The sequence below is a fragment of the Paralichthys olivaceus genome, chromosome 15 (assembly GCF_024713975.1).
Source record: "Paralichthys olivaceus isolate ysfri-2021 chromosome 15, ASM2471397v2, whole genome shotgun sequence".
Classification (NCBI taxonomy): Eukaryota; Metazoa; Chordata; class Actinopteri; order Pleuronectiformes; family Paralichthyidae; genus Paralichthys; species Paralichthys olivaceus.
Window position 1 is genome coordinate 17,729,847 of NC_091107.1, and position 24,177 is coordinate 17,754,023.

Below are 24,177 nucleotides of genomic sequence, written 5' to 3' on the forward strand. Positions count from 1 at the left end.
TTTCACTGTACCCATGGTGCATTGAGAGTCAACAGATTAAAGTGATGGAAAGCAGACTTAACAAAAAAAGAAACACATTTAATATACATAGTCCTGATGTGGATTAGTTACTGACAAATCATATCAATGTTCTACAACAAGAACAGTTTATCTGAGTCTGACTTGAGATGATGGTAACTCAGAGTGAAAGTGAGTCGTGTTGAACATTTAGACATTTTACCTCTAAAGCATTCTGCAGAGTTTCTTGATTTCCCATAAGAAGTTGCTTTGTTTCGCTCAAACTTCCCACCAGACAAAAGTAAATGAAACCCAGGAGGAAAACTTAAGTCAGGTCTGTTTCAGTTCACTGTGGCTTCATTGTACAAACAGGAACCTGTCACTTCCTCCTAATAAATCAGTTCTGCCTCCATGTGCGGGTAGATATTCACAGTGAGTCCTCACAGGCTCGTCCACATGTACAGATTCAGTTCTCGCCCACGGAGCCGCTCTGTAACAGCTCACCTCCAATAATATTCAATGGCAGCAGAGAACGCAGCAAAACCTCCACATCCCAAGACTCCAGCTTTCAGACCAGCTGCAAAACAGAAGAAAAAAACCTATCAGAAATAAAATACCTTTAATTTATAACATGAGAGTAAATGTGTCAGGTCACATACCACGGAATCCAATCGCTCCTCCTGTTACACAACCGCTGTACACTGCGTTCTTCCAATCAGATTTACCTCGGTGCTGCAAATCAAAAGAAGAAACAAAAAAGATAATGGCAAGATTGCTAATTAAAAATTAGGAGTGAAGGTTTTTACAACACTTTAACACCAGGGGGAGCTGTCACACCACTTGGAGAAGGAGCTCTACAATAACATCTGTCAGGAAATATAGAAGACAAGGATGTGTATTTCCTTAAATAATTAGTATTTAAGTACTTGTATAGATTCAGTCCAAATACTGTTAGAGATCTGTTGAAGCAACACTGTGAAACCAAACTATTATTCCTGTACACTTACACAAACATGAATCTCCTCTCCAGTCAAACACAACAATTATTAAATACAATTACTAACACCTCCACACAGACTCTCCATGAGTTTCATTCATCAACGTTGTTTTAACTTGGAAATACTTTTCCATTTCTACATGTCTCTGCCATTTTTCGTTGTGATTGTTTACGTCTCCTATCGACATAATTAATGTTTCAGCTGTTTTCTTTTCTTTTACACTCATGTTCACATTTTACTTTTGGAGCGATGTTAAAACCTCCCCATCACACTGAACACACCCCACTCATGTAGCTGTGTAACTTTCATTTTGAATATTTGTTGTTTTGCTGCAGAGAACATGGAACATTATGAAATTCACTTTATCTAATTTATTTCTTTACTTTAAGCTCCCGCCAGATATCTAGTTCATTTATTCTTTAATATCTCAATCAGATTGCACAGATAACTGATGTGTAGTATCATATTTCAATGATTGCTGTTGTTTTTTTACCAGTGTGTTTATATCCACCACATAATGAAGACACCACGAGGAGCAGCCAGAGTTGCGACCTACCGATTCTATGATGCACTCTGTGCAGGAGAACATGGCGCCCACGATGGCAAAGTTCTTGGCGTAGGACATGCCCCTCTGACCCATGTCTTTGAGGACTTCTCGAGCTGTCGGAGTTCTCAGGGGGTCTTTAGGATCGAAGCCAACGTTGGTGTCGATACCGGCTGTGAAAACACCAAAAGCTCCTCCAAGAACAAACCCTGTGGAGAGAACGCACACACCGACATGAGATAAAAAATAAAGCACGAGTGAATCTGCAGACTTGAGGAAGAAATGATTTACACACACACACACACACACACACACAAAGGGCTCATGGACATGCAATGTGGAGAGAGATGGTGGAGTGATTTTTGGGTGACCTATCCCTTTAAAGATGATCAGTTGACTGTCTCACAAGACAAAGACAGGTAGAGAGGACACTGGGGCTGGATCATGTCCTATGATCATGTCTCACATCAGCTCTGTTGTTAATCAACTGCTTATTTCTGCAGCACATGATGGAAACAACCAATTAAAACACCTTCCATATGTTGAGCCCTGAGCCCAGAAACTATATAATACATCCTGCATGACGTAAACACATACCTGTATATGATAACCTGTATAATGCTCAGACTGTATATAAAGGGTATATACAGCTGATGTGTATTTACCTCCCACACAGGCCAGCAGAGACTTGAAGGCGCAGCTCTCCATGCCTCTCTCGATCATCTTCTGCTCGTCGCTCTTCGGAGGCACCGGCAGTCCTCCCATCACCCCGGGGCTCAGCTCCTTCAGCGGCCGTTTGTCCCCGATCAGGTGCTCCAGCATCAGGCTGTACTGGATGGTGTCCAGATCCGGAGCCGCCGGGCCCGGACCTTGTGGGTCGGAGGCAGCAGCGCCCGCAGGTCCCGTGGAGGCGGCCATGTTTCTCAATGACAGAGCCTTACGTAAATGTAGCCCGCGCTACGACAGGGGTCTGCAGATTCGTCACATTTCTAACGCCCGACAACAGAAACAAGCAAAACAGAAATAAATGTAATTATATGAATGAAAAGTAAAAGTTGAAAATATATGGAGATATTTTAATATTACTATTATTATGTTCCGACGAAAAGTTCTATCGAGATTATTGTCAACAGATTCGACACAAAGGGAACACGTGATTTAAACAGCCAATGACGTAGATCCTCCAATAACACAGGTGATTCAAACCTCAGCTTGTTTTAATATTTTAACATTTTTCAACTCCAGTTGCTGGTGAAAGTAACAATACTAATGATGGGGATGATAATGATAATGATGAGGAGGAGGAATATAATAATAATAACAACAACAACAATGATATTTATAAAAAAAATAAGAAGAATAAGTATGATAATAATTATTATAAAGATGAGGATAATAATAAACAACAACCATAATGATAATAATAATAAAATTGATAATAATAATGGTGGTAATGATGGTGAGGATAATAATAATAATATTAATACTAGTTATAATAATTGTTATGGAATTTTCATAGACACTGTCTCTTGTCCTCTCTGGGGCAGAGTGCAACAGGTTGTTGTGTTTGGGAAGTGCAAGAGCTTGCTGAAGGTCAAAGCCTTCTCTCCTTAGACATCACAGATATAAGACTGCGTAAGCAGCAATACTGTCTCCAGAACTAGTAAATACATTTGACTGTTTAGCAACAAGCACACCCATAGATTCAATGATCTGTTGGGGTTTAAAGTGTGACTGCAGGAAAGCAGACTTCAGAATATGAGAGAGCATCATGCACAGATGTTGTATGGATGAATTCTGATTTTCTCCTTGGCCAAGCTTCAATAAATATTCCAGCCATCAAAGGGCTCCTGAACGCTTTCTTCATCGATGAGGTGACCATTGATCAGCAGATTTTCCACAACAATAATAATAACAACAATAATAATAATGAATATGGTTTACATTATTATAAGTAAGTATCTGTCAAGTCTGTTTGTTTCCATCCCGTTTAAATAAAGAGCCAAAAACGACTAGAACACATGTAATTCAATAGCAACTACTACACTCCATGAACTCTCGTCTTGAAAAAAAAAAAAAAGACTACGTTTCCCATAACTCCCCTCGAGCACTGCGCCAAACCAACTGGCTGCTGCACGCGCTCCACCTACCGGCTCCAGCGCGGCAGCAGCCGGTGGTGACGCCGTCGGGAGTCGCGTGCGCGTGTCGGTGGCGGCAGCAGCAGCAGCATCCAGATGAGAGGAGACACCGCGGGGACAGCGGACAGGTGAGAGCCGCTCATGTTCTCATTTACACCGACACCTCGCACCACTTTACCCGCCTGGTAACGTCCACAGCGTCCACATGTGTCCACTCCACCGTGAGAGCGTCTGTGTCGTGGGAAATGAAGTCATTTGTCGGAGAGAGTCGCGTGGGACGAGTTGTTGTGTTGTCGCCGAACCGGAGACAGCACGTTAGCTAACAGTAACAAGTTCCCGCTGACGCACTGTGCCTTTAATTTAATGACTAATCGTTGTGGAGCAGACGTGTCTCTCCTCACTGCGTCTGTTTTTAACCAGAGGACGTGTTAACTTCATGTGTCACTGTACCACTGTGATGTCAGGCGACATATTTCCCATTTCACGTGGCTCCATCCTTGATTTTCACATTTTGCTAACGTTGCACCATTCCTACAGTCACTGCTCGATCCCTGCTGTCCACCTGCCTCATAAACACCCCTGTCACTGGCTCACCTCTTGTTGCACCATGTCATAAGTCTTCATTCAGAGATGGTGTTTGATAAGTGAAGCCTGTGTTTTATATACAGTCTATGGTTTTACCTGATTATTCTTCAGTGTGGGGGAAAATACTGCAACTCAATCAAAGCTGTGCTGAGGATGTTACAAATACTGAATCTCCTCGGTGCAGCTCCCACCATCCTTACAAATGACTAGACACCAAAAAGTATGTTAAATTAAAAAACTGTATGAGTGATGGTTTGTTATTTTATTAAATGTTAAATGGTTTCCACTAATCTTACTCCTAATCATTAATCCTCTGTTAATCTCTATTAATATTCTCATTGGAAGTTGCAGCCCAGCTCTAAACTTCTGTCTTAATGTATTTAATCTTTAAAGGATTTTAATCAAATACATTTTAATCACCTTTTAAAAATCTTTATGTGCAGTAGCTAAACTCTGTGTAACCTGCTTCTGACAGAAGGCTGTGCTGACAGATGAAGTTATAACTGTATTTACCACATTAGCTTTGGCCCCCCTGTGTTTTTATGTACATTTCACACTTTGCTGCCGTCGGCTTTGGCAGCAAAATGTGAAATTTGGAACCTTTTCAGTGCACTGCAAGCGTTTTTTTTTTTTCTCACAGACCCACCTCAGTGCGCTGCAAGTGGTTTTATCTTCACATGATCCACTCACCATTTGTTCCTCATTAGATCAGCGCCATGTGAAGCAGTGGAACAAAGTGTTGCTGTGTTAGTTATCAGTAGAGGTTTGCTCTTTTCTTAAATAGGTTCATAAACGCTTCCCTATAGCAAACTAGCATCCTGACTAAGCTACTGTGAGTTGTTCTTTTCTTACCATGTAATCTTTACTTGTAATGAAATAGTGAGGTCAGGGGTAAAGAAATTACTTAATTTTTTAACATATATAGTCAGTGTTTCAGAAACTCATGCTTGAGTAATAAACTGTTGCTATTTTTGCCATGTATCGCTGTGGATCATAATTGGATGTGACAAAAGGGAAAGCTTTAAAAATAATCTAATTGCAGAGCTAATGTTGTGTTTATAGAAGAAACCAGACTTTCAGTGGTACACGGTTACTTTCTGAAAAACCAAATGTGCAACAAATGACAGCTTTCACTTTCTTCTGATCCCTTTGATTATGCCAGTAGTTCAAATACGAGCAGTGCACCAGTCATTTATGATGCAGACATGTGCATGTCGTTTGTAGGTAATTACAGCCTTTGTTTTTTCCTCACAGTTAAAATCAGGTCTCTGTGCTCTGTGCGGGACATGCTGTGCCACACAGTTTGACTTTTTCTGCTGGATGTCTGGAACCAACAGGATTGCCAAATTTACAATTAGTTTGTTAAGCCGTTTTCAGAGATTATCTCCGGAGAATGTCCGCACAGCTGGGTACGGGTTCTTTTTTGAGTTTGCCATTCACACATGTACAACGTGCAGGAGATTCTCCGGTCAGATGTGTTCACAACAACACAGACATCTCCCGAGTGTTCAGGGGAAGGGTGGTGCAGCATTCAAGCAGCAGGACATAACATATAAATTCCGCTGCAGAGATCAGGTGTTTCTGTTGACGGCACGTGTGGCACTGCTCTTTCATCCTGAGTTCAGTGCTTGTCTGAGAGCAGCTTTAGTGTGTATTATTGATTGTTTGGCTTGTGTGTTAGCCACTGATGGAGGAACACACACGAACAAACACTCTTACCTGGAGTCACACTGTATGTCCTTGTATAGCCCGGAGCACTGAAACTCCCTTGTTTTTTCCCTTATAGCTGCGTTCCTCCTCTGTTCAACTCATTATCCAGGCAGTTCCAGTCATTGGCTTTCGTAGCCAAGGGTTATGTGAGGAGCACCCATGGCTTGTTGTACAGTGGAGGTATGGCTTGGTTTTTTTTCTGACAGGAAGTGATTACTGGTGATCTTCCTGGCAGCTGAAGAATTTAAATGTTTGTATGTAAATGTGACATTCAAAGGAGAATTCTCCTCTCAGTCCCACACACTCAGGTATATGAGTTGGTGTCCTAGATTTACTTATGGTTCATCACTAAGGGACACTTAGGGACGTCCTGGAGTCCTTCATCTGCTGCTATAGCGGACACGTGAAATGACTCAGGGTGGGGGGTGGGGTAACAACATTTGGAATGACCTTATCCAGCTGTGGCAAGAACATTGAAAGGCAGCTACTGCAGGGATGTGGTGCTGTGCTGTATTATGCTCCAGAAGCTCACTGCTCAATTCACATTCTCTGACGCTGAATCCACTGCCTAGTAATTCCACTGCTCTATGGAAGGAGATGCCATTATAATGATGACCCCTGAGACATGAGTTTGATTATGTAACCCTTGGCCGTCCTCCTTAACCTGATGCTAATCCTGTAAGTGCTGAATTCACAGAGACCATTAGTTGCTGTGTAGTGTCAGCCTTCAAAGACCTGTCAGTCACTGTAGATGGACGATTCTGTGTTTTTAATAATTAAAAGTACACAAACATTGAAAATATTTTTTCACTCAATGCAAATGGCCTGACAGCATATCCATGATGTACCCTGCCTCTCGTCCAATGTCAGCTGGGATTGGTTCCAGCTCCCCACATGACCCACAAAGGGTAAATGTTAGAGATAATGGATGGATAAAAATAGCCTAATTTAATCCTGAATAATGATAAGCACTACCTTTGCTGATTTAAAAAAAACAAGATGGAAATGGTCTCTAAACATATTCAAGACTATATTATTTCGTGCTAGCTGTGTAGTGCAGTTTTGGAAGCTTCTACAGGGTGCAACAACCAGGTTGATAAAGAGACCAATCTAGGAACAATTTTCAAAACATCAGGTTAAGCCATTGAGTGATTCCCTGTCAAATCATCACAATTTTTTGCCTCACAGATGCCGACCTCAAAAAACCCCCCAAACAATTCAAACTTTGTCAGCTCATATCAGTTTCATAATTTTCTAATCAGACCAAATCAGAATGAAAAGTTCATGTGACCCCATTAGGGATTAGGTGTTAATGCAATATGCTGCTTAATTTTCAAGTTCAGTGTTTTCCTTACCATTGCCTGACACATAATAAGGATCCGCATCCTCTAAGAAAACAAATATTAAAGAGTTTAAAAACGTTATATTTAATTCATGTTATTAACCTTTTTTATTCTTTCTTCAGCTCTGTTTGAGTCTCTGATGCATATAGCTGTTATTTATAGTATACTTAGAAGACAGACTTGTTATCTTTCCTAAGAAGGCGAGGTCTGGTCTTCATACAGATGGAGTGGCATGTCATTTACTGCAGAAGAGGAGGCTTTAATTGAGGAGATAAGGGGAAATGAACTGATTACAGCAGGAATGAAAACTGGTGTGGAGTTCAGTCAGTGCAAACGCAGGCCAGACTCCTCTGGTTTGTGGTTCCTCTGTGGTGGGAGAAGCTACCTAATGCTATCGGATCAGGGGCGTCTTGAGGACTCATCTCCTCTGAGACCACCTCCTACACATTGTCTTATTGAACAGATTTAGCACTTACTACTTCAAGGTCTACACTGTACTGAAGCTTTAGTGTTGTCCCTCAGGGGCAAGTCACTTTAGATAAAAGCATGTGCCAAATGAGAAAAATGTTATAAATATAAATAGAAGTGCCCTTATTTTTGACAGAATCTGGAGCTGCTCAGTGAGCTGGTTGCAGCCAAATTCTGTGTGATATTTAAACTAAATATAAACTCAATACTGTCAGAGGCAAGGGTGGCTCCCTGTTTCCACATCTGTTAGAGGCCTGTGGAGAAAAATGCATTGCAGTGGCAAGACATTGCTTTCAGTCTGTGAGGTGTACGAGTTAGCTATGAAGGAAGGCAGCTCCAAGCATCTTTTTCCTGTGGCTCTGTTTTTAATTCAAACACCGTCCAGGAAATGGACCACATACTTGACAAGCATCACAATCTAACCCACTGGCTTCAAGGAATGCTGCTGCTTCTTTAAATGGGTCATCTGGGCCACTTCTGAAGCAAAACTGAGATATGATCACTCTTCTCTTTTGCCTCCTCTGCAGCCTGTGAGCAACAACGACAACCTGCAGTGAAGTGCGATGTGTGAGTCAAGAATAAGACGTAGATGATTTGATATTATCATCATCCCTACCAGGCAAACAGGACATGCAGGTTTACAGCTGACGTTTGACGTGTGTGGGGAGTGTGGTTTAAGTATTTGCTCGGTAGCTGAAAGCTGTTTGACCCATTGTAATCTCCTCTGGTCTCAGTACACACAATTTAAACACACCCACAGTGCACATCAGGTGGTTCTTATGCCACAAGCCTGTTGCAAACTCAAAAGACATAGGGAGGGGAACGCTCCTCTTGAGTTGGACGGTAATTCTACTCAATGGCTCTTATACTAAAATGTTCCGTTGTGGAAAAACACTGAGCTCTGTTGTCTTTTTTTATTCCCTCACGGTTCTCATGGATGCTATGCTAGTGTTTCTATGGAATCCACCCACTCACTACCAGACAGGAAAGCAGCTGAGGTCTCTGCAACGTGGCTCTGACTGCCTGTTTATTAGACAAGAACTTTGACACCATCAGAGCAGGAAGTTAGTCTCTCGAGGGAGTACAGCTCTGAGAAAGATGAAACGGAGGATGAAGTAGATGAAATATGCATGAAGACTGTATCCATATACTACGTTATGCCTGGTGAAGGCAGGATAGAGGGAATGGCTCTGACTGCATTCATTACATCATACATTCTTTTTTTGGATGGGGACAAATAGATCTGGTCGGGATTCTTGATTTCAAGTTTTTTTAAAATCTTATTTATATCCATTAAGTTAATGAATTCCACACATAGCATATATCACTAACAGCAGAATAGTTAACAAAAGCATGTATCTTGATACATTTTAATCACTGTAGAGTTTGAGCATTGGTCTGTAATCCAGGAATAAGGGATTTTTAATGTACAGAATATGAAAATAACTGAATATTGTGTCAATAATCAGATGTTAAATTGTAATTGAACTTCCTATTCCTTCTCCTTCCTCTCAGCCATGATACATCACATTTAATTAGCCCCATTTAAAGAACCCCTAGCAAGCACTTGTTATTTTGAAAGTTTGGTAATAATTGCTGTGTGGGCCTAAAGCCTTGCCATACATACAATTGATCTACGTCCTGATCAGGAAATCAACAACCCAGCACTTTTTCTTCTCATCTCTTCTTGAACTCAAAAATGCTGATTTAAGCAGCAGCTCTTATCTGTTGGCTATTTCATGTTCTGATGCTGAGGAGGACTTTTTCTGTGTTTTGATTTATAAATTATGAAGTCATACTTTCCAGCTACATTTCAAATCTGTGGCACTTTGTACAAAGGCAGTTAGCATGATAGCTTATAGCCTCAAACAAAATGTTTGTGCAAAATCATACAGACTACATACCACTTTTGATGTGTTGAATCTTGGCTGCATGTTCAGGAGTCTGAATTACTTAACTAATATTTGCACAGCTATTAATATTCTAGTTTGTTTAGCATATTTGTTGTGATCATAACTCTTGCCTGCTGTTGTGACTGCAGAAAATGTCACACATTTAAAGCTTAAAATGTTTTATGGCTTTCATTTTGTTGAAGTCATGGTTCGTTGTATCCCAGTTTCAATTAAACCTGTCCACTGTAAGACGTTAGGGTAAAACTACTGTCCATCTTATGATGTCATTAATGTAGTAATGACTACTGAGAACTCATGGTTCATGGAAAAAGTTCATGGACATTGTGTCTGATGTGATCCTAAGCCAGGACGGTCTCTAGTTTTATGTGAAACAAGCCTGTAACTTCCTTGATGCAGCTTTTAGGGAAGAAGGTTTGCGTGATGTTGTGTATGAGTTTCAGGTCCCTCCAGAGTAAAGGGGAACCCAGAAGGAGACCAGAGACCGTCTCACAGCATGAGATGCAGACTAATCCCACACTCTTCCTGTTTCATCTCAGCTGACATAATGAGTTTGCACACTGCACTTTCTTAGACCCAGGTGTTGTACAGATGCATCAGAGCTGCCAACGTGGTGAAGCACAATTAATAGATTTATGTATTCACCCTTTTAAGGGCACATGTTTTTCTTACTTTTACTACTGAGGTGATGTGAAGGTTATGGTCACATGTTCAGCTGTTAGTTTGACCATGCGATCAGGAACAGTAGCAACACATTGACAGCAAGAAAAACAGACATATAATCTCTGCTTTCATTTGTGAGAAGCTTATTTCCTATGTGCTGACAGATATGGATGTTAGTGACTAACATTTGAGTGTAGTTTAATTTATTGTATTGTTTAAATTGCACTAGTAACAGCTAATGAAATTATTTCAGCTGCATGTATTTTGAAGTCTCGCCTGACTTTTATCTTGACCGTTGATCTATTTTATATGAAAATGGGTAAAGCCAGATTTTTCTTACTTCCTCTTGAAATTTATTGCAACAAGCTAATCCTTAACACCATAGTACTGCAGCTCAGTGAAATCACAGCTTAGTCCTCTTACAGATTGTTTTCAAAAGAATTGTCACTCATAGTTAACTTTTTCATGATGTTTATAGTTCAGACAATAAAAAACAAAACTTTAGGTTTGGATCTTGTTATATTTTGTCAAATAGTTTTGCAAAAAAATGCATATTTTTCTGACTTGACTTTAAATTTGGCCTCTTTACAATTTATTCAGATTCTGCAACATTTGTTTAAATGTTAAAGATTTATAATGAAACTATCGGCTCAATTTTAAGTGATCATATTTGAGCCGTTTGTTAACCACATACTCAGCTGTATCACCGTCACTTCACATTTTGCATTTGTTCTAATATCCTGTGTAACTGTGTTGTGTCTTTGTGGAGAGTCTGAGTCAGTCAGTGCTTTTTCCTGTGGACGGAGGAAAGGAAAAGGCAGAGAATCAAGATGCAGCAGCTGCTCAAGAGCCCGCTGATGGTTTTTCACCCCTGAGACCTATCTCACCTCATCCAGCCACATCCAGGCTTTATGTTCCATCATTATTTATTAATGATCTGTCTGTTTCATCCTGTAGAGACCTGTTGTTTCCTAATTCCCAATTTAACATTTCTTTGTCTTTGATTTATTGTGTATATATAAGGTCTTCGCAGTTTGGAAGCTTATTCCTGTTGGAAACTTCTTAGAAATGTCCTCATACATAAGTTGTCTATTTTTATGGCTAAGAAATTTTCAGTATGCCGGTAATTACTGGTCTGTCATTGCGGTGCTTGTGAGTAAGTGAGGTGGACATGAAGTCAAGTGGCTCTTTGCTTTTCCTCCAAGTACATGTTCTATATTGGGATACCTTGGACTGTTATTGTTCTTATAACATTACACTTACCAGGAGAAAAGGGAGTTATTCATTTATTTTTTGCTGCAATGTTGACTCCTCTGGGCACCTGTATGAAGTTGGACATGTTCAGATCAGCTGGTGACACCAAGATGTTTTAAATTAAGCAAAAGGCTCTATTACCTGAAAGCAATAGGTATTTTACATATCATGGAAACTCATTTTTAGTAATGCTATAGTAGTATGGCTTTTTCTCCTCAATCACAATGAGGTTGACCTTTATTTTTGTTGGGAAATATTTTTTTTAAGTCGCTTTGGATAAAAGCGTCCGCTGAATGTAATGTAATAGGTGTAAATCTTACTCCTGTCAGGTGTGTTTGCCCAGCAGCTGACAGTAATGGATAATAAATAAAATCACTTTTCTTCACTATATCTCCATAGATGGCTCCATAGTCATCTTAGAAAAGAGTTATACTGTATGTGACCACAGGCAGTGGAGAAAGACAGTAGTGGTGCAGTGTTTTGACAGCATTTACCAAGGCTGCAATCAACAGAGGTAGTGTTCTCCAGGGGGAAACTAGGAAATCTAGAAAGTCAAAAACATGTAGCACTCAGAATCTTTATCTCTATCTACAGCAGTGTGAAACAGTGTGCGGTGCCTAAATAAAAAAAACATTTGGAAGTGTTTCTCAACCCTTCGGAGCGCCCTTTTAAAAAGAAGTATTTGTGGTCATATAGGGGTGTGGTCGGACCAAGTTCCTCAGTTTACCACTTGCCACAAACTAAAGCTTGTTTCATCGCAGTCCAGAGCGCGGTACGATCTCTACCCACATGCTTTATGGGCCTGACATGCTGTACGTTGTTGGAATTAGATTGAAATTAGACGGAGAGAGCACACAATGGAGACCCCTACACAAATGATCCACCCTCGCGTTAAGAAGTGTCTGACTGACAAAGACGGGCTTTGTCGATGGCGGTAGCTGCCTCAGCCTACAGGTCGTTTTGAAATAAACAACTCATTATCAATGTCATAAATCATTTTTTATTCTTATTTTTCAGAATGAATCCGACAAGATTCATATGATGTAGTTTCACTAAAACAGCACAAGAATTTGCTTCATGTGGTTTTAAATTTAAGACTACAATGGAGCCATTATGTCTTGAACCAGACACACACACACACACACACACACACACACACACACACACACACACACACACACACACACATGGTCCCAGGTTAAATCAAAGTGCAAACCACTGTGCTGTGAACAAAGTGCAGGAACCTGCCTTTCAGAGAACAATGGTTTAGGCTATGTTATCACTCATTATAAAAACCATTACCCTTATTCAGACAGTGCATGGCCCGGTAGTCTCAATGCAATATTCTGGAGATCTATTTCTCCCCCTCCTCGTCCTGTTCTGTTCTGTTCTCCCTTTATTGCTGTTTTTCCGTCACAAGTAAGGAAGAGTGTGGAAAATCTATGTGAAGAGAAAAACATACCCATGGCTGAGATTCTCTTGCTCTTGCTTCCTCTTTGCATGAGAGAGAGTGAAAGAGGCAACAGCACACACAGCACAGCGGTTGGCAGCCTGCAGTACTTCCTCATCCTGACTGCTGTACGGAGGCAGGCAGCCGTTGCTCCTGACCCTTCATTTTCGCCCTCAGAGTCTCTCCGCTGAGCTCGGCAAAGGGCAAATATTTTTAGTGAGTTGTGCCTTAGGGCATTTAGGCAGAGGGAAGGCTCTAGGACAGCGTCCAACACCTAACACGTGAGTGAACTTCACCACTGTTGGTTTGTTTGTTTATTTGTTGTTTATGTCCCTTACTCTCTCTCTCTCATTTCTCACTATGGTGATATTGGAATATGTTGTGGTGGATGATTGTCAGACTGAAATAGGAAAACCTGAAGTAATTTTTATTAAAGGTTTGGAAGAAAGTGAGTGAGAACTACATCTGCTTCTGATGTTTCTAACAGGTTTCTGACACAACTGTCAGAAATGTGACCTTTGCTTAACTCTGCATCAAGGATTGGTTCAAACTAAATGTTTTACAACAGTGGCAAACCAAAGGTGACTGTATTTATGTTTGTGATGTACATATTGCGGTATGTTATGTCAAGGTTAATGTCCGCTGTTTTTAAAGTTAAAGTGCCAACCACCCACTGAGCAAAACCACAAAGCATTTTTGAGAGGATGTGATGACACTGACATTTAACCGAGTTTCTTCGGTTCTTTTTTCCTCTTTACAGTCAGGACTGTGGCTTAATAATTTGTCTTGTTTGTTTTTGTTGTAAGTTGTCATGTATCTGAAATGAAAATATAGATTCTTATACCACTTTTCCCCAATTTAGACAACTGAACTATGCGTATCTGCAGATTTTGGGTACCAATCAGATACTACTACATTTAAATAAAAGAAAACTTGTATTACTTGAAAAGCAAAAACATACAGAGCATGAATGCCATTGAACTTCTTTTATTATCTAGACAGCACAAATATACAACACCTGTGAATCGGAGTTAAAGTTCAGCCATAGTTTAGGACAACATTTTTAAACAGCGCAGTAACAATATGAAACTGTGGAATAGCAACTTCGAAACCAAATAAATCTAGTGATAAATAACAATAAATGTAAACATGCAACCACAGAATACCTTTGCCCCCATCTTTTATGAAATATTGGCAAATTTAGCAAAAATAAAGGCTAGCTACCAGAAATCACTCCCTCTTTGGTGCTGTATAAACAGTACTTGCCATTGGCAGTACAGTGCAAGTGCTGTTTTGAAGCAGCTGAGAAGAAGTAATTTCTGGAATAAGAAAATTCACATACTCACCAATGACCACTGCGTTATTTTCAACAGTATCATAGGAATATTTCCAATGGGATGATATTGGTATCGGAACATCTCTAAATAATAATAATGATTGTAATTGATTGTTGCAAAGCAGTACAGTTACACCTAAATGCTCTTAGCCTAATAAAGTGCCAGCACAGTGAGGCAGCAGGTTTTGCAGCCCTCTGTAGAACTGCAGTTTCTTTTTTAAGGTCTGTATCAACGGCAGTGACAGTGCGTTCACTCTTATGCACAGAACGTTCTGGACATGGAACATTGAATTTCACTCCCATGTGCTCCATATTCTATACAAAAACAACATTTAAGGGGTGGTGCACATAGCTCGTCCTTCAGTGTACCAGAACAACCCACATTTAAGGTCAGAGAATGGTCAGGGCTGGTTAGCTCGGATTTCCTTCCATAATCTCAGTCAATTTGTGGTTGTGGCGAGCTGAGCTGGACAAGTTACATATTGGTGCAATGAATGTTTACATGCAAGGTATTTTCTCGAACTGTTACAGGATATAGTAGGGGGTTATACAGAGTAATTATTGGTTTTGTCTCAACATCTGTCCTGTTTTTGCTGTGCAGTATAGTTCTACTGCAAGTAGTAAAAATATAAATACCACTTTTTTCCATACAACTAAATTATAGTAATTGCTGTCATGAATAATGGGTAGAATAAAGGAGTGGCGTCATGATGTCTTATAGCTTGACTTTAGCAAATAGCAACATTTATGAGTTTTGGTCTTGGTTGTGTGAAGAAAGCAAATCATCCTTTCCCACAGGGTCGATTCAGATCAGGTGATATTCAAGAGACTGTTTCAACCACACCAAAACAGATAAAGAATCAGCTGGTATTGACTCCTCATGCTTTCACCTTATCTCATCTCAGCAGTGAAGTCCAGCAGCAACCGTCAGGAAATGTCAGAGAACCTACTTTGTCACATATTCAGCCTTTTACAGTCATCAGTCCGTTTTTGGAAGCAATATAATTAGGGTCAACGATAACCCATTACTTATGGCTGTGGAGACCACAAATTACATTTGGTTTTCTAATTTAGTATTTTCAGAACAAATTCAATATTTCGCTTCTTTTTTTGTCATAATCTAACATGTTGGTGTGTGCTAAAAGTCAGAAATGTTTGTTATTTTTGTAAGCTGAGTTGCTTTTAAATAGAGATACCAAAGTCAGTGTCTTAATTCTTGGTTCGTTCAAGTTCAAAATACAACCTTGCTGTGTGTCTCTCAAAGACATTTTAGCTTGGTAACTGGGTCATTGTGAAGTAAGTGGGACACAGCTCTGGCTTCTGAGAATCAGATCTCGCATATGCATAATTGAGTCCTACAGTGGTCCAAAGAAGGTGGATGAGGCTTTAATGTACATGCTTTAGTGATTAAGCTGGTTTAGCCTTTACATGCTCTCTAATTGTATTTGTTGTCCAGTTTCTCTTTTTATTTCTAAGGGAACATCCTCAATTTTGCCTCACTTCCTCATTGAGTCGACATCTAGATGAGAGCAGGTTGAGAACTTGTGCTTGGCAGGGAGTGGTGCTCTAACCATGAAAGTTGATCTGAGGGGAGGGGAGCGATCACACAGCTGAGGTCTGATACTGCCTGGACAGGGAGTTAGTCAGAGGATCTTGCCTTGAGAGGTCTTCGCATCATGTGATGGACCAGCAGTCAGACATATGCTCTCATACAGGCAAATAAACAAAGAGCATGCAGTGTTTTCTTAATCAAAGTCCTTCATTCTCAAAGCAGCAGTGTATAATGTCCCAACCTTAGATGGCAACAGTTGCAAGGGTATCTCTTTAATTGGCTCAGGCCCTCAATGTTGCTTTTAAGCACTATATCATTTTTCAGCCACCGACTATTGGCTACTGCAGATTTTTTATTGCAGTATCACTAGTCACTTTAGCTGTCAACAACTAAATGTAAAAAGTTAAGGTCAGAGGGAAGATGCTGTTGTTTTTGATGGCCATGTCCTGAGATAGCTTGTTCACGTGCATGCAGAGAGGGTTTCCCCATGTCTGTCAGAGGCAGAAGATCAGGTTACCTCAGCCATGATCAATGACTCAGCGGAGCTTTTTACCAGTGCACTCTCCTCTTGGTTAAGTGCACTCCACCATCCCTTCATTTCCTACAGCCACTCATTGTTCAGATGAGTACATTTCCTTCTGGAAATCACATTGCACACCTTCAACAGTCTGTGTGACCACATCCTGTTGGAGGTGGAAAATCGAAACCACCAGCTGCCCTCTGTAGCAACTCTTGGCTTGTATATTTTGGAACGGTCTCAAATGCCACTAGACAGTTTTAACACAGTGTAGTGTTATTCATAAAATGCAAAGATATACCTTTATACCTATACCTGCCTGTTCTGTGCTTCCCCTGTAGTTTTATAGCAACACAGGGAACAATTGTAATTCTTACTCACATTCAGGGTAATTGTATTGCAATGCAATTTTTTACATATAATATGATTATTGTAAAACATTTGAACCATTGACCTCCATTGTCCGGTCACCACCTATGTCTCTGTTTGTTTGTTTGTTGGTGGGTTGGTCTGTATGTAATGTTTGCCACATTTCTTAACATTGTGAGATAGTGTTTTTTTGTGTGTGACATTTTTAATGATTTCCCAGGGAACAATTGATGGATCTTGTTGAAAAAACATTTCGGCAACTGAATTCTGCAAGTGTTTGCAATTTGGTGCAATTTGATTGAACATAATAGGACTGATGGGCCTTGGTAAAGGTATGCCCTTAATAAGTGCTATTGTAGTTTTAAAAGTTTTTATGTTCATTGACAGTGGGGACAGTTTTTCCTGGAAGGAGTTAAAGTCTTTTATAAAAAAAATTTTTTTTAAAGATTCTTTAGTTAATGGAAAATCATATGTTCATATTGCTGCAGTGCTTACTTGAGGCATACACAGTGATTTACTGTGGTAAAAGCAACCTTCAGTTAGACTATACTGAGTCTGTGTTGAAGGAATCTGCCCACCAGCTCTGATCTGCTGCACTGAGCATATTAATACTCAGATTGTTTTTTCTCTAGATAACAATTTAAAAGGTTTTCATAACTTCATGTTTTCCTCTTTCTTTGGACTTTTCTCAGGTGTAGTTAAGTTGACAAACAGCCATGCTGAAAGCGGGCACCACCAAGGTGGGGCTGTCCAAGCCCGGACTCCAGGAACGGGCAAAGCAAGCCTCCTTGGTCCCCTCTTCTTCCTCCACCACCTCTACAGCCATGAAGACCTCCAGATCCTCCAACATGCTTGCCTCAGAGCAGCGCCTCAGCAGAGTGAGTCATGAGCACATTGCAATCTACCACTAATATGGTGATACATTTACACGAGGGATGTCAGTTTGAATTAAATATCTTCAGGACATTATTGTAACACTATTAGACCCATAATGTTGGCATTAACAGCAGATGTGTTTGTAGCTGAAGAGAGCAAGCAGTGATGATGCTTTGACCAAGCCTGCACTGGGAGCTGCTGCCTCTGGCTCACGGATGAAGAAAACTGTGACCACCGGCGCCATCTCCGATCTGGCAGAGGCCCGTCCTCGCAGCCTGTCTGGTAAGGGAATACAATATATACAGACGAATTCAAAATTAAATGAAAAACATGAAAATGTAACTGAATATCTATAGGAGATTTTAGACCCACATGTTCACCCCTCCATCGTTGTCAAAACACCTAATGACACCTAAAGAGTTTAAGACTGACTTGACAATATAGTTGTTCTGGTGGCTCAAGGTTGCCCAACATTATACTAATGCACTCTTCCAGTTTTGGTTCGATCTGTTATCCTCACAAAATATAGAAGTGATCCTTAAGGTGCATCAGGGTTTAGAGATCATCACAGTAAACACGATGAAAAGAGTGTACCTAACCTCAATAAGCCACTAGAGGGCCACAGTACACCAGTAAAATCACAGTACACACAGTCTGTGCTGGTGGTAACTGCTTTACTTTCCACTTTTCTCTTTCTTCTGTCTCTTTATTCTTGCTTGGTTGGCACTGATGGGGTGCAGGTGGCTGAAAGATGACTAGGGTTTGTCTGGGTTTTGATCCAAAACTGAGAGACTGTGTTCATTCATGGTCTGCTGCTTGGACAATATCTGCTAATTTTTTTCTATCCATGTGCAAGAGAGGAAAAAATGATGTTGCTGTGGTTATTGGCTGGTGTTTTTGTGTTACTTTGCTTCAGTGTGTACTTGTGTGCATTGTTTATGAATTGTGGTTTAGTACAGTATTGTATTACAGTCTTTTTAATCATGTGCCTTATCACTGAAGGAACACAGAAACACCCCCATAGCTCTGAATAAAAGAAGCACAGCTGTGACGATGGCTTTATGATATACACACGTAGTAAATACTGCATAAGCACACATGATTTTTGACAAACCTTTAGTTTCAACTCCACTGTAGTTGTGAAATTAAGGTAATTGATTGTTAAAAAAGTCACCTTAGCTTTAAAACCTGCCAAACTGGACATGGTGAGTGTAAGCTAGGGCAGTATCACAGTTATCAAGATTATGTTCATGTTCTGTGATGTCGGATTATGGAAAAAACATGGACGCTGTAACACGATGTGTTTTGTTTATGTGTTTACCCCATTTAAACAATGTCTTGATACATCTTTCCAATATTTACATTATACTTAAGAGGAAAGAAGAAGGATCGGGTGTGACAGGCAGCCCATGTGAATTTCCCTATTTTTAATTACGATTATTTCGTCACAACACGAACACACAATATTCACCTACCAAAAAATATCTTAACCCAAACAGTCAGCACTGTGATGTCGATGAGATGCTTTTGTAATTGCTCTCTTTGTCTAACAGATTATTCACCTGTGCACAACTATCTGTAAAGGTGTGGCAACAATAGATGGAATTAATTAAACCAAGAATTGCACCAGCAATAATTCAGGTGACATTGTGGTTCTGGTGTTAACATGTGACGGCCAGAAGAAGAGCGAAGATACCTGACAGACCACATCTATGTGATAATATGCCTCAGATGCTGTTGTGGGGAATCTGTGGTCCATTCCGTCCATGTTCCCTTTCTGTGACTGAATCACATTTCTGTGTGTGTTGGACAAATATGGTGGTTGATAATGACAGGGATTTGGTTGCAGTAATTATTGTTGTTCAGAGCACACCCCTCAACAAGGGATAAAACTGTGTTTGTTTATGGGGGCTCATCTCCGCAGCGTGTTGATCCTGTGCTCTCGTGAGATTTGTCTTCAAAGGTTTTTACTGCTGGAGCAAAGATAATTGAATTCTACTTGACAAAAGGCTCTGGAAGAGCAAAGAAACCAGGGCCAGGTGAGGCCCTCAGCTCTTTCAAACACAATTAGACCATGATCAGCTTTTACTGGACTGAGTGCTAATTTTTCTTTTCACACCCCAGGACAAGAACAGAATCTTACTTTGTGCTATTCATGATAAATTCATGATTTTAATGCATCTGACCTAGTTTTACTGTCTTATTTCTGGTAACCAACCAAAACTGAGCAGAGGAATTATGTTAAATACAAAGTTTATTGGTCAAAATAAAACCATCTTTAAAAGAGAGCAGAGTGGTGATGCAGTTATGGTTTACTCTATATGAAATAGTTAAGTTGACCCTTTTATTCAGCTTTCTTTGTATTGTGGTCGACCATTAGGATGTTTACATGAATGGATGGTTATTTTTCCCAGAATGTTATCCACAGTGTTTTAGCCTCACACACTATAACCTAACTTTTATGTTCCTAATTAAATTATATTGATGGTTTGATCTAATCAAAAATATAAGATAAGCTAAAAACTTATAGATAAACATATACAGTGTATATGCAGTAAACACAGAACCAGTGCCTACTAGAAATAACAATAATAATAAAAACTTACCTGAGATAGTAAACTAATACTAAATTGGCAATAGAAAGTAGTGATGACAATGATAATTGGAGAAAGTAATATGGGAACATTGCACAATATTGAACATAATATGATTCAACATAATGTTTGCACATGAATAGTAATTATTATGGTACTATTACATTATATAATTATCATTGCTTCTCTCACTGTCTGATTATCAGTGGTTGTCCAATTATCAGTGGTGATAATTCTATATTTAATTGGTGGTGATTTTCATCTAAGTAACTGCACTGAATGTATCTTCTTTATGAAATACCCTCAAACTTGTATTAATTCCAGTTAGAATCATACTTTACTTGTGTATATCTGTAGACACATGAACAAGAAGCTGGGTTTTGCTCAACGTGATGTTCCCATCAGGTCGTCCACCTGGGCTGGGAGTGGAACTCTACCAAACCGCCTGTCAAGACGTATGAAGGCAGACAGTGAGAGGAGATGTCAAACAGGTTACAGAAAGCGAGCTAATCAGCAAGTGGAAAATCAAATCAGACACCTGAAAGAGCAGTGATGGTGAACTATGCATGCAAGCAAGCAGTGACAGCCATCATTTAGTCTGCTGCCTACTTCTAAGTGACTGCACCTGACCTGAGAGGTCTGCTGAAATATCCACACAGGGGAAATGTCATGATTTGAATATAGATTGAGGTGATGATCTGTGGTATTTGCATCTCTTTAAGATATAGCGCATTTATTCATGTGGAAGGGAGTTAAAACTTCTCTGTGAAGATGGTTTAGTTTGTGGATCAATAGAAGAATCAAGAATTGCATCATGACATTTTGGAATAAACATGTTCTGGACTTATTGGGCTCTAAGGCAGAGAGAAAAGAATATCCATCATACCAGATGGAAAGTAATCAAGGCTTTTCTCAGAAGCTGTCAAGTACATTTTGTGACTAGACTGTGGATGCATGACAGAATCTTCACTGAGCAGCGAAAACATGGAGAAATGTTGCATGGAGAAAGAAAAATGCACCTTATTTTTTCCCCTCACAAATGATGCACACCAAATCTAATGATATCTTTTTATGGAATGTAATTGCACCCACATCACTTCACATTGAGCAAATCATTAATTAAATGTTAGGAATGAGGGCGGCAGTATTTATTTTCACATGCTCCATCAGAACTAGGTCGCGCCTGGGATACTGTGCCTACATAGAAAATCAAAGAAACAACACAGATGATAATTATCCTAATCCCTATCATTTTGATACTACTGCAGTGCTTTGAGAACACACATTTTCTCACATCTTTTTATAATCATGAAACTGATATGTAATGCCCTCTTTCCCTGGATGAAATCAATCAAACCTGCCTACGCTAGGCATAAACTGCTATTTTTAAATCTTGATATTTTAAAATATTTTGTGGTACCTTCTCATCTCCAATTCCTTCTAGATATCATCCAGCATGTACCTGCAAATGAAAGACCTCATTTGAAGTCACTATATTTGTGTGATAAAATGACTAAAAAAAACATTATCTATAAAAGAACATTATTCAAACAGACTGAATATGATTTCATCATGCAAAGAACAAAAATAACAACTTGAAGGTATAAATCAGTACACACACACAGGCTGAGTGACAGTCTTGACCGACAGTCTGACCCCACCCTTGCCTGCCCTCGCAGCATGCGGCACTATGAGTCAAAACTGTTATTTTTGCTAATGGGGTCCCTATCCCAGTTGGCACTTTACCAACTCTACCATGCTGTCAGACAACTGGTTAAAATCCAGCCTCGTCCTGATAACTTATTTAAAACACGTCATCAATAATTCAGCAAAGCTTTCACTCGGAGAGGAGTCCCTGTGGAGCTTGCATGGAGAAGAGACAGAAGATAGGACTTACTGCTCTATAAATAACAAGACCAGTAGGGGTGGCAAAAGGCATAACTTTATAAACTGGCACTTCATTGACAGGCATTTTCTACACCTCTGTTAAATCGATGTGTGCACACTGATCGTTAATCGTAGTGAAAAGCGTCACATAAAAGTCCCTCAGGTAATCTTACTGCATTAGATTGTAGATTGATTGTACAAGGATTATTGTCAGTAGTATTTTTGAATGTTTGTACTTTTGTGTTTTAGTGTTACTGCAAGGCTTCGTTCTGACTGAGTGACACATGTCGAGGTTATACTGTCACTTCAATCAGCATGAAGACCGAAGTGAATGATCAGGATCAGCTTAGCTTTACTCTCATGCCATAGTGTTCAGGTTTCTGTCCTTCCCACTTGTGTAAACACAATAGTGACATATTTTCTCACATACAGAACTAATGATGATTCTGTCTCCTTAAAGGTTTTACTCGTGAAGGAGAGTGATAACATTGTTTTTATACCTGCTGATTAAAAGGCATCTTACAAGGGACCAGAATTCTTACCTCCGCCAAGGAGGTTATGTTTTCACCCCTGTCTGTTTGTTGGTTTGTTTGTTTGTGAGCAAGATTACACAAAAACTACTGGATGTATTACCATGAATCTTGGATGCGGTATGAGTCAGAGAAATCATTCAATTTTGGTTTGGATCCTGGTGGATCCAGGATATTTTTTTTGGTACTTTCTTTGACATTGTGAGCATTTTTCACTGATTTCCCAGGGAATAATTAATCTTAATTTTGTATGTATATTTAGGGGACAGATATTTAAACAACCTTACACCCGTGACTATTTTTGTGGTTTTCCAGTCTCTGCTGTATAAGAGGTCTATTGTCAGAGAGTGATGGACTCATGGTTCATCTTAGTTTGTTAGTTATATGTGAGTTTTTTTGGCAACATCAAATCACTTTCTGTTCCTGATTTATCAGCTCGTAGCCTGCATCATTTCCTTTTAGCGCCAATACACTGTCGGTAGAGACAGGAGACGATGGATTTATGAAGCAAGTGTCAGTTGACCTCAGCGGTCTCAGTGAAGGAGAAGAAGAGCATGTGTCACCGCACAACTCAGACTCCAGACACCAGTAATGTATTCCCATCAGGGCCCTGTCTGTGTGTGTCCGGGTTTGTGAGGCAGGAGGAGGGAAAATATGGTGCTCGAGCTCCTCATATCTGTCAGATGAATTAATCAAACATGGCTCAGTTCACTGGGACGCCTCAACCTGTAAAAGCACTCAGCCATGACAGACGCACACTGGCACAAACAGCAAGAAGACATATAAGAGTAAGCATGCAGATGGACACACAAAAATATGCATGCAAAGTTATACCAAAACCTTCTGCATCCCCCATACTGTCCTGTCTTACAAGTATAATATACAGTAAGATAATGTAGTCCTCCGTTTATTATGCATGCAGTATAAAAAGGATTATGGTAAGCTGCCATAGCTTTACTCCTACTCAATACTGTGGGTTTGTTTCAAAGGCCAGAATTAACACCGTGTTTACAGTTAAACTCAGACATAAAAACACCTGGCCCTTTTTTAGGTCTGTTGACCAGAGTTTTGGCATCAAATCTGAAATTCCTCTCTTTGTGACCCCACTAAGTCCCCATAAAGATGCACGACAGAGTGAAATGGTCTTGCCAGATCTTGAAAGAGGGCTGAAGGACCCACAGAGATGGACATCCTGTGGTGAGGAGAACATTCTTAGCTGGATTACTGGCATGTTTGTTTACTGAGGTGAATGTGCTGCTCCAAGATTAGGAGAGAGGAGAATATTAAGAAAGGGAGCGCAAACTGTACAGTGCGTGCATCATTTCTAAGATATGAAAGGTTTGGAACCAGCCGTGTACAGTATTGTATCAAACAGTTTAGTATTCATCCTGACATGTGCAGAATCATAATGCAAACCAGCTCTTCTTTACAGCCTGTGGACTTTAAATGGCTTTTC

General features: G+C 39.9%; 2 protein-coding genes across 6 annotated transcripts in view; one reads left to right on the forward strand and one right to left on the reverse strand.

The window, feature by feature from the left end:
• Positions 1 to 57: 57 nt before the first annotated feature.
• On the reverse strand, positions 58 to 2,491 carry timm22 (translocase of inner mitochondrial membrane 22 homolog (yeast)). The gene is made up of 4 exons (XM_020085521.2): positions 2,205 to 2,491; positions 1,552 to 1,748; positions 657 to 729; positions 58 to 574 (listed from the first exon to the last, which is right to left on the reverse strand). The coding sequence occupies exons 1-4, from the start codon at positions 2,455 to 2,457 to the stop codon at positions 498 to 500; spliced, it is 600 nt and encodes a 199-aa protein (XP_019941080.1). The 5' UTR covers positions 2,458 to 2,491; the 3' UTR covers positions 58 to 497.
• Positions 2,492 to 3,681: 1,190 nt separating this feature from the next.
• Positions 3,682 to 24,177, forward strand: part of specc1 (sperm antigen with calponin homology and coiled-coil domains 1) — a 65,079-nt gene continuing 44,583 nt past the window's right edge. For 3 of the 5 annotated variants that reach the window (XM_069539760.1, XM_020086059.2, XM_069539763.1), the window contains exons 1-3: positions 13,152 to 13,341; positions 17,527 to 17,712; positions 17,857 to 17,992. In XM_069539760.1, the coding sequence (XP_069395861.1) occupies positions 17,551 to 17,712; positions 17,857 to 17,992 (298 nt within the window). In that variant the 5' untranslated portion in view covers positions 13,152 to 13,341; positions 17,527 to 17,550. Of the gene's footprint in view, positions 3,806 to 6,048; positions 6,153 to 13,151; positions 13,342 to 17,526; positions 17,713 to 17,856; positions 17,993 to 24,177 lie in introns of those variants that run through there. The other 2 variants (XM_069539762.1, XM_069539761.1) reach the window with 2 other exon arrangements.

Coding starts and splice junctions, on each gene's coding strand:
- timm22 (XM_020085521.2), bottom strand. CDS start 2,457: ATGGCCGCCTCCACGGGACCTGCGGGCGCTGCTGCCTCCGACCCACAA. Junction 1,749..2,204: donor TCTGCTGGCCTGTGTGGGAG/GTAAATACACAT, acceptor TTCTCTCCACAG/GGTTTGTTCTTGGAGGAGCT. Junction 575..656: donor AGGAGCGATTGGATTCCGTG/GTATGTGACCTG, acceptor TCTGTTTTGCAG/CTGGTCTGAAAGCTGGAGTC.